The 13,986-nt window shown below is 41.5% G+C and overlaps 1 protein-coding gene across 2 annotated transcripts in view; it reads right to left on the reverse strand.

Annotated features, from left to right (window-relative positions):
* Positions 1-13,986, reverse strand: part of eif4g3a (eukaryotic translation initiation factor 4 gamma, 3a) — a 58,674-nt gene that overhangs the window by 2,842 nt on the left and 41,846 nt on the right. The window contains exons 16-34 of one of the 2 annotated variants that reach the window (XM_080026306.1): positions 13,451-13,570; positions 12,808-12,999; positions 12,390-12,587; positions 11,730-11,876; positions 11,319-11,555; positions 9,064-9,168; positions 7,756-7,894; positions 6,957-7,090; positions 5,588-5,678; positions 5,014-5,131; positions 4,454-4,671; positions 3,666-3,784; positions 3,184-3,356; positions 2,427-2,552; positions 2,014-2,095; positions 1,498-1,596; positions 1,238-1,384; positions 585-666; positions 314-460 (exon numbers count right to left, since the gene is read on the reverse strand). In XM_080026306.1, coding sequence (XP_079882432.1) covers positions 314-460; positions 585-666; positions 1,238-1,384; positions 1,498-1,596; positions 2,014-2,095; positions 2,427-2,552; positions 3,184-3,356; positions 3,666-3,784; positions 4,454-4,671; positions 5,014-5,131; positions 5,588-5,678; positions 6,957-7,090; positions 7,756-7,894; positions 9,064-9,168; positions 11,319-11,555; positions 11,730-11,876; positions 12,390-12,587; positions 12,808-12,999; positions 13,451-13,570 — 2,674 coding nt within the window. Of the gene's footprint in view, positions 1-313; positions 461-584; positions 667-1,237; positions 1,385-1,497; positions 1,597-2,013; positions 2,096-2,426; positions 2,553-3,183; positions 3,357-3,665; positions 3,785-4,453; positions 4,675-5,013; positions 5,132-5,587; positions 5,679-6,956; positions 7,091-7,755; positions 7,895-9,063; positions 9,169-11,318; positions 11,556-11,729; positions 11,877-12,389; positions 12,588-12,807; positions 13,000-13,450; positions 13,571-13,986 lie in introns of both variants that reach the window. The other variant, XM_080026307.1, reaches the window with a different exon arrangement.

Here is a 13,986-nt window from a genome sequence, read left to right on the forward strand (position 1 = left end):
AGCAATCACACTCTCAAAGCTGTAATCCAACTCTTTATATAAAGAAAACATCTAACATTTTTATTTCCTGTATTGATTTAATTGTGCACTGCAATGTGTTTGAAAAAGGTTGTCTGGTGCCTGACTTTGAATGATGCTTCTGATGATTAAATTGTCTGCAATAATATTGAGTGTAAACTGGTGTAAACAAAATGTAGGAATAGCTTTTAAACACAATTGAGCTTCTCTGATAAGGAATGCAGAATAAGTAATAAAGTAGAGAAATAAATCTCAGAGTATCAATAGGCGGTAAAAGAGATGCAGCGCCACTTACTGGGAGGCTGATCGAGGGCGACGATCAGCGTCTGAAGTGCATAAAGTGCTTGCAGCTGCCGCTCAGTGTCTGAGTTAAGGTACTTGAGTAATACAGGCAATCTCCTCTGGATGGTGGCCGTGTCCACTCGACTTGTGGTGTTATCATCTGTTTGGTAGAGCAGGAGGCAGAGTGAGTGAGCGCTGAGCAGAGAGTACTGGTAAATATTGCAATCAGGGGTGCGATTTCAGCAAAATGGAAGGGCCGCTCAGCCAGGTGGCCAAGTGCTTACCTTTCACTGCTGCCTTACACACAGCTGTCATCAGAGCCCTCAGGAAGGGGGACGAGCTCATCTGAGATTCATCTAGGTTTGCCTGGGAAACGGAGCACAGAGCAGGACGATAAAGCACACACGTTTAAATGTTATATCCTGGCACACTGGCCATATTGCATAACACAACTTGAACACTGTCATCGCCTATCTGATTACTCTTTATCTAGTTGTAATTTGATCTATTTGTAATATTCCTCCTCTTAACAACTTGTGCGTAAATACCTGCAGTAACTTTGTTACTTTACCTTTCTTGTGTATATACTGTTTCTTTTAAGTTGTATTCTATTGTATATTTTCTATTTTGAGCACAGTAATACAGAGTCTGCCACACCAACATTTCACTGCACATACTTTATGATCATGTGAAAAATAAAGCCTTTCGAATCTTTTAATCTTATTTGATACGCCCTGAAGGATGCAGCATTTTTGTGTTCAGAGTATGTGAGAAGGAATGGAGAGATGCTCTCTCATCGGAGCAACAGGGGAACTTGTTTACGATGGTTTCCCTTTGCGCCATGCAGTATTTATGGATGCTCTCATCTTCCCAAACGCTCTAAAAAATACTCATTTGTGTCCTTTCAACCAAATGTATCACTTCTTCCATCACTTACCTCTACCCAGTCGAAGATCTGCTCGTCGCTGGCCATGTCTTCCAGGAGGAGTTTCTCCAGCTGCTGGCCCAGCTCCTCAGGAGAATAAATCCTTTTAGACAGAGCAGCGTCAGGGCCGCAGCCGTCCGACTCAACGAACTGCAGCTTCTGTTCGGGAAAAGGGAAAGAGTGTAAAAATGGGGGAAAGAGGAAGACGAACAATGGATGTAGAGTTGATTTTACATTTCTTGATTTGATTGGACCTGGCCTTTATTTCCGACCTGTTGTGAGATGAAATCCTGGACGTCGTCTCCCTCTGGCAGCAAGTTGGTCCAGTTGAGGCCTGATTCCCTCCACAAAGAACCCACAGTCCTATGGCTCTGTGGAGACAAAATGAGACGTTACACCTGTCTTCTATTCCTCTGAAATATCTTATTTCTGCTGTCTGGTGTCCAGTGAAAATTATTTTAATGAGACAGAATGAGACAGAACGTGCTATAAATCAAAATGGGTGGAAAAACCTTGTTGATGAATAATGGGAGTACATGAATAATTAACTGTAGTGCAACAAACCTCGTCATCAAATTAAAAAGTCCCAAATCTCTTTCACAATGTAAAAACAGTCTCTCTTTCAAAGCTGCACTTTCTATGACCACCCATATAATCTTCCCTTCACCTTGACAGACATTAAAGCGAAAGACGGATGACTGATTTGTCTGACTGGCTTTAGTATGAGAAGGAGACATAAATGTGCAGAAGAAATTCAAACAACAATTGAAGTTTTTAGTGTTGCTTACCATTTGTTTGCATAGTATGTGCAGTATTTCAGAAATCAAGATCCCAGCTCTTCCCACAGGAAGCAAAGGTTTGCTTAATTCACTGTGAACAAAGAGACATGACAGAAGTTGAATGTATGTCCACTCAACTCTTCTCATATCGTCATATCCTTTCCTGTGCAATCGTCAGTGCTTCTTAGCTCTTAAGATTCTTTAAGTATAGCCTGAAAATACAGCCATGTAACTTTGTTCAGCAAACGAAAATACTGATCCAAACTTTGTAATGTGGTGGTTAACAAAGAGTTAAAACCTGTACACATTGACTTGATCAAAGCCAATGCAAGACAACTGGTCAACGGTGGCTGTTTTTCAGAGTAGACACACCAAACTTGACTTCATTTCAGTGTATGAGTGCGTTGTTGCCTTCTCAGTACCTAAAGAGCTCTCTCATAGAGAAGCCCCCTTCCCTCAGCACGGGGCTGAGAAGTTCGGCCAGGTAAAGCCAGATGTGGGGAATGTCGATGGCCATGTCATCGGCCTGCTCCAACGTCTCTGCAAACCTGAGGAAACAAAGACACACAGGCGGTTTAGACGTAGCCCAAAGCTGTTCAAATCATTGATATTATATATGGAAGGTATGTTCAGGGTGTAGTTTATTAACTTTGCTAAACATAATAGCTTTTAATAAGCAGGTTCAGTTTAACAATATAATATAGACAGACAACATTATTAAACAAGGCAGGTATGGAGAATGTCACATTACACTACCCCAACCAAACACCAACGTTATCATGACTTTTGTATGTGTATGTTTATAAATGTTGTGATTTTATCTCAGCTGCAATGTTAATGTTGTGACTTTACTGTTTACTGTATGAAGTGTAAGTGCAAAAATTATCAACCATATGTATTTTATGTTAGTTATAGACCCAAATAAATAACAAATAACAAACAAGCCTCTACCAAATACAAACTATAACCGTTTCATTGAAGAACAAAAACATTACAAAAGGAGTCAGTCAGAACAGGCAAATGTGTTTCCATCAATCGATATTCCAACTGTATGCAAACCCAGGCCACATTGACAAAAAGCAAGCATGCATAACAAAGACTGACTTTCCCAAAAATGTATATCTAATGACCAAGTGAAGTTGAAGTATTAGGCGTATCGCTTTAAGCAGGATGACTGACCCTTTGTAGAACTGCGGTTTGGGCAGGAGTCCCTGCTGCACCAGCTGGAAGAGGAGCTGGCCCATGTGGTCCCGTGTGATCTGACTGCGCTCCAGGGTAGACTCAACCCCGACACGCACAAAGACATGCAGCTCAGAGGCCAAGTCCAGCTCATCCACACACTGGACAGCCTCCTGCAGAGACACAAAAAAAGACAATACGATTAACACTACATGCATTCTTAAAAAAAAACATTGTTCTGATCTTATCTTATTGTTCTGATCTGGCAAAACATGGATATACAGTATGTGCTTCCTTATTTATAGTTTGTCATAAATAATTCTAAAAATTGATATGGGCTTTTTGCACAGCGTCACACATTTAAGCAAATGATCCATTTAAATCATACATTATTTGAAGACTAATCATTCAGATAACTAAAGAAGCAATCGTTGATTCATCTGCTTGCATTAAACCCCGGACACCTCGTATACTGTCAGTACCTTGAGGTCGTTTATGTGCAGGAACTCGTCGATGATGGACTTAGACTTCCTCTCCATCTCCTCCTCAGACAGAGCCGGTCTGTCGAGGCTCTGCGTCTGGACCACTGGCTCAGGTTTCACTGGCAAAGTAAAAAAACAACAGTGACAACAGTGTCTGGGCTTCTCCGATTAAAACAAAAACATAAGAACCAACATTTCACAGCACTTTTCTGATTTAAATGATTTAAATAATGTTCACAGATAATAAGCTAAGGTTGGTTCTTTTATGGATCAAATTCATGTTTTTAGGGACAACATATCTAATAAAAGAATATTTACTGACATAGATCGTGGCATTAACAACCAAAGAGTATTGTGGAATTTGGATTGATCCTTTTGTTTACAAACAGGATGTCAAACTGCTGATGGCATATAAGGTTTTTTTTATATTGGAAATGAATGTTAATATCAGACTAAATGGTTGATACGACAAATTATGATACAATGAGAACCTCAATAATATATAAAATACCCTTTATTAATAACACGGTAATTAATGGAAACTTTAAATATCCGCTCCTCCCCAAAGTAAATTTTTTCTGAATATTGTATACAATAAATAATACATGCAAATAACTTTAGACTAAAATGTGTACTATGTAATAATATTATATATGCAACCATAACATAGATAGACTTGTGAATTGCAATTCTAAAAATCCAGGTACCTGACATCAAATAAAACCTGTTTATGTCTTAAAAACATTCCTAAGAGGGCTCAGTGCTTTTTGCAGCACTGTGTGTCTCACCAGGCTCCCTAACTCTGCTGGACTCAGCTTTGTCCTCTGTGACACTGGGTCTGCGGGGCTCGGCTCCCTCTCTCTCCCGGTCTCTGCGTGGCTCCTCCAGGGTTGGACTGTCCAGCAGCTCCTTTGAACTGCCTCTCCTGATCAAGGGTCCGGGCCGCGACGACGTGGGGGTAGAGAGCAGAGGTTTATCACCACGTTCTCTCCCTGTACTGCTCCGACTGCTGCCAGAACAACAACAAAATATTACAGAGATTAAAAGCTAGATTCAGTGATTTTGGAGAATGTTAGTTAATACCCAGGCTCTGTAAACTGGTATGTAAACAAAGGGTATGTAAGCAAAGGGGGCCCACCGTAGCTAGCAACATGCCAGTTTACAGAGCTTCTGGCTGTGTATTAAAACTGGATTTTTTTTTTCAGCACGCACACAGTACAGACAAGTAGGGGTTTGTGAGGAGATATTCACAGATTTTGACAAGAAGCGATTTTGAAAACAAGCGTTTTCCAGAATCGCTGACTGCACCTTTAACTATCAGAAGAACAAAAGCGATCGTGTTCTTTACCTTCCCAGAGTTCTCCTGGAGTCAAGGTCTTGGTTCTGCGGAGGAGTGGTGGAGGGTTGAGGTGAAGGCGTGGACTGTAGTGCAGAGAAACGATTGAGGCCCGCTGCCCGCGACAGTTCTGTTATGAAGAGAAAATGGAAATGATCGATCGATTGAAGCCAATTGTTTAACTTAAGTCACTGTGTGTGCGGTATAGAACAGACTGAATTCAATCAAATCAGTTTAGTACACCTGTCACTTCGATGTTCACACACCAGTGCAACATTTAGAATGCCTTTGAGAAAGATTTTTTTTTAGGCCGGTAAAAACCACAAAATGACCAATATGACAAGATGATGTTGTGAGTCAAGGATGAGAAATGTAATCTCTCTCAATCTAGTGTAGCTGGAACTACCATGATTATTTAAAAACGGTTACAACTCAGATATTAATATGTAATGTAAATCTGAAACCAGAGAGCGGAAGAATAGAAGGAAAGTTTGGGAGAATAGCTTTTCCCTCATCTTTTCAGGTCTATAGCATATCGCAAAATCCTGCTCAAGCAACGTTTCAAGCCCATCTGTGGACTTCTTACCTGAGTCACTGGCCTTGGCTCCTCCACTGCTGCCCTTTATCCATGTAACTTGAGCCCGGGGGCCCAACTGGATTTTCTCATCCATTTGAGGCTGCAATGAGATAATCATTTTATTTGACTTATTTTACCATCAGCAACAGGCACATTTAGAACACATAACCCAGACTGAAACCTACAGGCACATGATCACCATTTTAATGTTCTGAGATGCCAGAATCCCCAGCAGAGTGCACAATAATACACATCAATCAAGACTCTTTTCTAAATTATTCTGCCTGTGAATCTTGAACAACTGTTTGTATTCAGAGACTGAATAATACAAACAAATTGCTCAAAGCCTTTGATTCAGTGTATAATAATAGAAATCTAGAACAAGTGGCACACAAAACTAGTATTGCATGTGGTATTTTACAAGACTAAAATAAGGGTTTTCCTAGTACGACCACACAGAGAACATGGCCATGTCTCCAGCAGGGGGAGCTCTCTTCTCTTCTCCTTTCCTTTATTTAACAAAACAGTACCTCACATTTCCGGCAGGGGGGAATGTGCACTTTTCAACCTTAACCACAATAATGTAGATCAAATGAGGGTAGGGACAGTGTATGCTGCACTTGATGAGTCACACATTCATGTTGGTGGCGTGTAAACAGTTATCTGCTGTGTTCAGACGAGGCTACTACTCAAAGAATCTTATGACTTACAGTGACGGGGGAAAAGGGCTTCATGAACCAGAGACAAACGTGTAACAACATGAAAAAACAAACCTCAACAATTTGACTAAATTTCAATGCAGACCTGACAATATTTCAGCAAAGAGTCAAACCTGCCTGCAGATTAATCACAGACTCTCCAAGTATATTAACGCAAACTGCTTCTAGTCAGTGGATTTATTTACTGTAAATCTGGAATTGGATGCATTTGCGTTCACACTGAAACTGTTTGGTTAAGACTTGTGGTGCAAGTGGTCAAACAAACTCTGCTGAAGGTTCAATAACTGAGACTGTGTCAGAAACAGGATATATAGAATATGGCACAGGATTTTATGATGGTAGAAAAATTATTTCATCTCAAATTCAAAAACGTGACTATAAAATCAATAAGTTTTTTTGTTATGAACTGTCAAGGAAACTATCTTCAGTCCATGCATTTTATTTGACAAACATAGCAACGCGATCAACATGGGACGGCTGGGACTTTCCCTCATAATACAAAGAGAGAAGGAGTTGTGTGTTGTGTCCACATGTAATTTAGCACTTGTTTTGTTCATTTGTGAACAGTCACAAGCCAGACCAGAGCTTAAAAGGCAACCCTGTATTATTGGACCAGGTGGACTGGAAGAACCACTGTGTAAAAAGGCGGCTTATCTGACCTTGGAGATCTTTGGGATCTTGTTGGGGTCGATGGTCCTGCTGTTCTTTGTCATGGGCACAGTGTTCCAGGTCTCCTCTCTCTGCCCGCGCTGATCCCGCTGCTCTCTCTGCTGATCTCGCTGATCTCTTTGATCTGCGAGGCCAAGAGACACACAGTACGTTAACATGACGTTAGTTAAGAACGTTTTTACTGTGTTGATCCAACTGAAACCGGACTTTCATGCATATAAAAATGTTAGTCCGACTGAAATCGCACTACATGGAATGTCTCAAACTGGAGCTGAAACACAGTGACAATGCAATTGGGAGTCTGATTACTCCTGCATGTATATGGTCAACCGGACTGTGTGGCCTCGGCCCTCTGCCCATGCTCCACAGTTGGCCGGCCCGGGCTTTGACTCGGTCAATAAATCAATTCCCTTCCCATGCTTATATACTGGGACAAGGACAGTAGTTTGATTTAATGAGCTAGTCAGTCAAGCTTTAACTGTAGCTTGTCATAACTGTGCATTTAAAGTGTACTTACAGCCACACAAATACCATGAGGTCAGCTAAAATCAAATGCCTGTGGAAGGGGCTGATATGATTTGTTTGACTGTGTCTGCTATACATGATGAAATGTTGTAGGTGGCTAACAGACGGGAGGGAGTAGGGGTGCTTCCTGTCTGCGGTCGGACACAATAGCGTCTCTGCAGGCTGTGGGGACAGGAGGTCTGCCTGTGTGTGATTGCAGGCTTCCTGAGTCACTGTGCCGATGTGGCTGTAAGCCTTAAAGAGGATTTAGACTGCAGGCCTGACCTGTCCGTCTCTTGGTGTCCTTAGAGAGAAGCTGCTGCTGCACTTTTCTCTGCTCCTCCTCCTGCTCAATCTTGGCCTCCTTGTGGATCTGCTCGATGGTTTTGGGGCCCTGGTCGGCTCTCCTTGACACCCAGTTGTGCTGAAGGAATGACGAGAACGCATAAGGTTTTATTATAGCAGCAGTCTTGTAGGAATCAGTGCCATTCAGATTGTGCTAGGACAGAAGTCAGTTTTAATCAATGAAGATGTCTCTTTATAGGAAAAGACCCAGATATGACAGCTGACAGTCCTTTGCTTCTTGTTTGTTGCTTGGTGTAAGCCCAATAAACATTCTATTTAATGATGTGTTAGTTTATTCACTGAACCAGGAAGTTACAGGAAGACTTTAGACTTTATTGTCCTCAAGGGGAAATTCTTCTTCACGTCACAGGTACATTTATAGGAATAACTAAAACAAACCTAGTCAGTCGTCTAGTCTTTTAGCAGAAAAAAAAGGAAAGCCTTAATTGAACTTTACACCTACACACTGTATACTGTATTCGGATTAATCCAAACTATGTCTGATTCCTGCTTTTGTCTTTCACAAAACACTGTTGTTTCAGAACAGATTGACATCCATATTTTAGAAGAATGAATGGCAAATGGCAATCTACACAGTTTTAGGTGAACAGAAGTGTGATTTAGTGAGGCCCGCTGCCCGCGACAGTTCTGTCATAAAGAGAAAATGGAAATGGTCGATCGATTGGATTTAAAGCCAATTGTTTAACTTAAGTCACTGTATGTGCGTATGATTTAGTATCAGACGACGACACAAACTCCTGTCATGTTTTTATTCTACCATTTTCTTTCCCCATTTTAATCTTTGAATAAACAACACGTGGTTCACAACATTTGTTTCTAATGTGCTGTGAATGTTCTTGTTTAAAAAGCACTGTAGGGGATTGAAGGTGTGTCAATATGCTGCTACTTCACTAAATGATTCTATGGTCATCCAGCACATTCAAAATGTACAGGTAGTGGACTGTATGTGCTTCAGGTCTGGGTTTGGCTGTGTTCCACATTTTATTTTCCCACAGGTTTTTTATTGCATCAATCTGTCTGGAAAAGCCGTTAAAATGCAATAACAAGCGCAGCAGTGGATCCATTTAGCAGAATATGACCAGAATATATTTTTTCTCCAGAAGGTCAGAGAGATCAATGAAATCAAACCACTGTGGGAAAATTCAGTGTGAAGCAGAGCTACCCTGAAGACAAAGTGAGACTCTGGACTCTCCACCGATAAAACAAACATCACAACCAAACACTCACCAATCTCAGGTCAATTATGTCCTGTAACATGAACCGTATCCGCGACGACGTCTTCCTCTCCTTGACGATTTTTTCCATCTGATTGAAATACTGATCCATCCGAGGCTGAGGGGAGAGAGAGATAGGAGGTTCATTTGAGACATTAAGGTTGAATTCTCCATGTCTCTGTTCACTCTACTGGATAGCAGGTTACAGGGATTGTAATCTGTATTGTTTCAGTTAAGTGGCCAATTTTTCAGTTTATTACTATGAGCTGGAAACAAAGATTAAATTAAAACATTGTGTGACACAGAACAAAAACTGTAATAGCCCAAAAAGAACAGACCACTCTAATAGCCCTGCATTAAATTGTCCGTGTTCAAATTAGAACAGAATTGACCACATTAAACATAATGAAACGCACCTAACGCACAACGGGGATGAATTACGACCACATTCTGTAGTATAATATTAATAATATGCAAAAACTGTACTTTTATGTTGGTAACAATAAATATCCTTCAGTGGCAAACAGAAAAGAAAACAAAGCAGAATGAAGCTGAATTCATAGCAGTTTCCCTGCTAGTGAGAGGGCTTTGCCTTTTGATTGAGCATGAGTATCAAACCCCTCATTACAGTAAAATAGAGAGAGGTGTGTCTCTCCAAGTGCTCAATGGTGTTTTGCGCCCCCAACGGAGCCTTCAAGGCAGCACTGCCTGGAAGGCCCTATGCCCTAACCTTATCCCTAACCTTAACCATCGCTGCCTTCAAGGGGGCAAAAAACACTAAAAACCTCTTCAAGTATCGGTGGGCTCTGGAAGTGTCCATCTGGGAGTTACCCATGTCTACAGGAGAGCCACTGAGCCAGAACAAAGCAGGGCATCCACCAAGGGGATATTCCTGATCCTCATAACCTACATTAACACTTTCTCCTTTGCTTCTGGAACTGAATGGAGCCCAGCTGGGGAGGAATCAAATCCCACCAGGACTTTCTCTTTTACGTCTTGCTGTAGATCAGAAGCACCACCTAATTTAATCTGATAAAACACTGACCAATGCAGAGGCATACTCATTTACAAGGTGAAGTCAAAGGGCTGCAGAAAAACTGCAAACAAGCTCTGAATCTGAACTAGATCAATTTGATTTCTGAACCAACAGGCAGTGAAAGTTTTTCTTTCCGTTTTGTGACAAAACACAAAACTGTTCAAGGTGTCACCCCGCGGTGCCAGTTTAGCCTCTGAATACGTTATGAACAACGGGACTTTGTGCAGCACAGCACACCAACAGCCTTGAGGTTGTGCCAGCCACATCCACAGTTACTCTTTAATATTCTATAAAAGTAAAAGTACACATTTCTTTATTTATGACAAAGTTACAAAGTGTTACATGGTTGAACAACTTTAATTCCAATAGGAAATATTGTTAATTCACCAACTTCAGTTTGATCTGCTGAATATGTTAAAAGCTTTTCATCTGTGGCCTGTGACAGCATGCTGATGTTTACACTCATTAAATAAAACATGTTCTCCAACCTGCAAATTCATTTACATACCAGGGATTCATTTACATACCAGGGATCCTGCACTATACTGTTGGTGAATTTCCCTGTGGTTCCCATTATGATATCAATATTTGTATAATCAATGTTATGGCTGTTTTGTTACTTTAGTGAGAAGATTGATAACAGGCGTATGGTAAATCTGATCATGCTTTAATGATAGTTTAGCAAAAAGACAGGAAACAATGGGAAACAAGTATCTTGACTAAGTCCAAAGGCAAAAAAATCCACCTATAAGCGCATTTAAAGCTCACTAACTAACCAGTTCAAATATTAAAATAACCATGGTGTGGTATCTAACTTCCTGAATGCTCCCAGGGCAATCTCAAGTTGATCACAAGAAACCAGGACGTAACGGGCTTGTCAAACCACAACATGGCATGTTTACACTTTCTGTGCAGATTAAACAAATGAAATATAAGGTGTTCATTTGTGAGCTTAAGAGGTGTTAGTAGGTGGATTTTATTAACGTAGAAGGACATAGTGGAGCTAGCTATTTCTCCCTGTTTACAGTGTTTATGCTAAACTAAGCTAACCGGCTGCTGGCTGTAGTGTACAGACATGATAATGGTATCAATTTTCGAATCCAACTCCCAGCAATAATACAAATACGTTTCCCCCAAAATGAACTATTAAATATACTAAACTATTCTTTTAAACGCTAAATGTAGTAACCACTCTTGCTCTATTCATATATCCACATCCTTCTCTGTCTCACCTTGGCCTTCTCAAAGTCGAGGTCCTTGCCTATGGTGGTGAGTAGCCTGCACAGGCACTCCAGTGACTCCTGGTCGTGGTTCTTCAGCAGCTTGACAACACAGTCGTGCATGATGGCCTCCGTCAACATCTTGAGCTTGAAGAGCTCGCCGATGAACTTGATGTTTCCGATGGAACGCCGCCGGGCCTTGTCCTTGGCGTCCTCCAGCTCTTCCCGAAGCTGTTCTCGCTCCGTTGACTGGAAGGGGAAACAAAGGAAACGTTACACAAATAGTTTCTCTGGAAGTTATTCACAAAAAGCCTCTTTGCCAGGGTTAAGCCGGTTTCATTATTCTCCCCCCCCGTACTAAATATGCTTTGGTACAGCATGAAATCTAGTGTCACACTTTTGACTAATTCATAGACCACATACCGATGCAGCAGAGTCCAGCTCTTTCTGCTTCCTCTCGAAAACCACATCGTCCACCTTGTCTTTCTCAAACTCCTTCTGGCAACGGTTTAGCAGCAACTTGCGAAAGTTCACTGTGGTGTTGGGTTTGTCTGTCATGGCCACTTTGAGCTGTAGATGAACAGCAGAGAGAATATTTAGAGCAAACAAACAAGTATAAAGAAAAGTGATGTGACACACTTTACATTTGAACAGTGACTAGAGGTGACGAGGCCATGAGATAGATTTTTTTAACCAAATGCCCCACATAGGTATGCATACTCAATGTACAGTTACGGTTACTATGTTATATTGCCAACCAAGTTTTTCATGCAGAGATGCATTTTTAATGAACAGCAACTCATTTCAAAGAATAATGAAGAGTCAACTTATTTGATGTTTTACTACTGACAAATTCAACTCTAAATAGTGATTACTGAATACATTGGGTAGTTCACACATCTATATCATCCAATTGTACAGCATTATACCAAAACCTGTTTGCGGCTTAAACATTTAGCTAGACGTGGACCATTGTTGTTTAAGTATTTCCCGTGTCATGTTTTTGTCCGTCTTCATCCATAAAGATCTATCTGAAAACGTTTACAGGCACATGCCTACATACGACACAAACGGCCTGCTCACCGTGGCGAGGCAGCGGCACATGTTTCCGTAGGCCACAGAGAAGCTGGGCTCGTCGATGGCCTTCTCAAACACCAGGTCAATGACTCCTTTCAGCCTCTCCTCTGTGTCGATGGTCAGGTCCGTCACCTGCTTCATCAGCTGGTTGAACTTCTGAGGCGTCAGCTTGTTCAGGATGCTGCGGACCTTCTTGAAGAGATCCTGAGGGGGGGAGCGGTCATAAATAAGGAAGTTTATCACCGGGGCTATCAATCACATATTTTTAATTGGAGATTATCTTGTCCATTACATTCTAGCTCTGTCATTGAGCTGGATATTATTGGTAGTTTTATACTATGATAACTGTGGTAGGTGCTGATATCCGAAGCCATTTAATCCTGAGCTCCTGGGGGGTGTGTGTGTGTGTGTGTGTGGCCCTTACCTGTGTACTTTGCATCTCAGGATCCTCTCCAGGGAGCTCCCTCTTCATGCCAGGTTTCCAGGCATTCTCAGATTTTTTCAGCTGAATTTCATCCTTCACCGACACGCTCATGATGATCTTTCTGGGTGGAGGCCGCCGTGCCCCAATGTTCATAAGCTGTGAGTGCTGTGAATGCTGTGTATGCTGTAAATGCTACAAGACACAGAATACAGCATGTCACTATTCCTAGAAAACTAAATATAACCAAAAATATAATACAAAACAAAGCGTAGTTTCGATAAGGTTGCTTGTATTTTAAAAACCCCATGACTGTGCTCGTCACCTTGTGAAATATGGAATCAGCTCTACTTGATCACATCAATATAGAGTCAACGGATAGACTCCACCGTTATGCTGCACTTGTCATTTAACAAAATGTGGACCCTTTAAGAATTGTAAAACACTGTTTTCTTGCAATGAAAGGAAAAAAAAGTAGAATCTGGAGGAGTGGGTGTGTTTTTATGAATGTTTGTGGCAGTGTGTGTGTGTGTGTGTGTGTTTTTATGAATGTTTGTGGCAGTGTGTGTGTGTGTGTGTGTGTGTGTGTGTGTGTGTGTGTGTGTGTGTGTGTGTGTGTGTGTGTGTGTGTGTGTGAGAGACTCACTGCAGTGCCTCTTCCTCCAGTCATCTGCCTGCCAAAATCTGCAAAGGCAGGTGTGAAATCAGGTCCTCTGGAAATCGCCCTGGAATCCACTGTACGAGATGGCAACTTGTTTTGGTTCATCTGCACGAAAACACAACATACACACACACAGACCTGATGAACTGAACAGCAGGGGGAGCAGTGATGCCCCAATAATGGTGGCAGTAGGGTAAAAGGAGTCGGCCTACTGAGTGAGTGTGTGCATTTCTAACCCGGTGGTCCCTTAAAAAGGTGACCCTTTAGTAAATTGACAGTTATTCTACAGTACCAGCTTTTGGTTTATGTTATATTAATGTACTGGTAATAAATAATGCTTGGCGGGTTCAGCGGGCCATTCAGTGTGAGAAGTCAGAACCAGATGTGGAAGGGAGAGAAGAGAGATAGTTGAGAGAGAGATAGTTGTGGGGGAGGAGAGAAGAACAAATCTAGCTTTAATCTTTGTCTTTCAGCTGTCCTTGACGTCCGCTCGACTCTTTCCCAGTGAGATTTCACTTTCT

The sequence above is a fragment of the Ammodytes marinus genome (genome assembly GCF_949987685.1).
Source record: "Ammodytes marinus genome assembly, chromosome: 4".
Taxonomy (NCBI): domain Eukaryota; kingdom Metazoa; phylum Chordata; class Actinopteri; order Uranoscopiformes; family Ammodytidae; genus Ammodytes; species Ammodytes marinus.